A 938-nucleotide genomic window follows, 5' to 3' on the forward strand; every position below is an offset into this window, starting at 1 on the left:
GGTCACAACCCCCCCAAACCCAGCAGGGCCCCCCCATTCCAGCACCCAACTGGTCTGTACTGGTTTGCACCATGACTGGCACCAGTGACCCCCCCAGTGTGTGCCCCCCCAGACCCAGTGGGGGGGAGCAGGGGGACACCCCCCCGCTGTCACCACGGGGGGGTCACCGTGTCCCCTCCCAATAAACACACAACCCTGACCTCGGCTCGGGCTCATTCTGGGGGCCCCCCCCGGGGAGCAGTGACCCCCCCGGTGACACAGGACATGCAGTGGGGGGGGCTACGGGGGGGGCCGGGGGAGCGGGCGGGGGTCTCAGGGCCCGGGGGGGGTCCAGCAGCCCCCCCACCCCCCGTTTGTTGCAGGTTTTGGGGGTCTGGCTCGCCCTGCGCTTCCGGAACCAGCGCGACCCCCGCGCCAACCCCGGCGCCTTCCTATAGCGGGGGGGCCCGGGGGGGGCCCAGAGCCCCCCCAGTGCTGACCAGCTGCCCCCCGCAGCCGCATGAAGCACTGGGGACAAGGACACGCCCCCCAAAATCATGGGGTGACCCCCCCGGCAGGGCTGGGACCCGGGGAGCAGTGACCCCCCCGGTGACACAGGACATGCAGTGGGGGGGGCACTGCCCCCCTGACCCCCCCTTTATTGGCGGTGAAATGGGGAACCCCAAAAACTGCCCTCCCCAAATAAGTGGGGTCCCCCCCAAATCCAGACCTGGGGGTGTTTGGGGGGGGGTCACCCCTCAGTGCCCCCCACAAGCACCAGTGGGAGGGGCCCGGAGGGGTTTTTGGGGGGGGTCACCCCACAATTGCACCGCACAGGTGGGAGAGTCTGGGGTGGGATTTTGGAGGGGGTCACCCCTCACGCCCCCCCCCGCAGGTACCTTTGCCCTTGTCGGGATGGAGGCCACCAGTGCCAGGGACAGGGGACAGGGACACGGGGG

The 938-nt window shown here is 70.3% G+C and overlaps 1 protein-coding gene across 1 annotated transcript in view; it reads left to right on the forward strand.

Moving 5' to 3' along the window:
- TSPAN31 (tetraspanin 31) overlaps nucleotides 1–562 on the forward strand; it is a gene marked incomplete at its 5' end in the record, with an annotated part of 2750 nt that extends 2188 nt beyond the window's left edge. Inside the window, one exon of the mRNA XM_039703324.1 lies at nucleotides 363–562. Coding sequence (XP_039559258.1) covers nucleotides 363–437 — 75 coding nt within the window. The remainder of the gene's footprint in view (nucleotides 1–362) is intronic.
- Between the last annotated feature and the right edge of the window lie 376 nt (nucleotides 563–938).

The sequence above is a fragment of the Passer montanus genome, unplaced genomic scaffold, assembly GCF_014805655.1.
Source record: "Passer montanus isolate IOZ18808 unplaced genomic scaffold, ASM1480565v1 scaffold162, whole genome shotgun sequence".
NCBI lineage: Eukaryota > Metazoa > Chordata > Aves > Passeriformes > Passeridae > Passer > Passer montanus.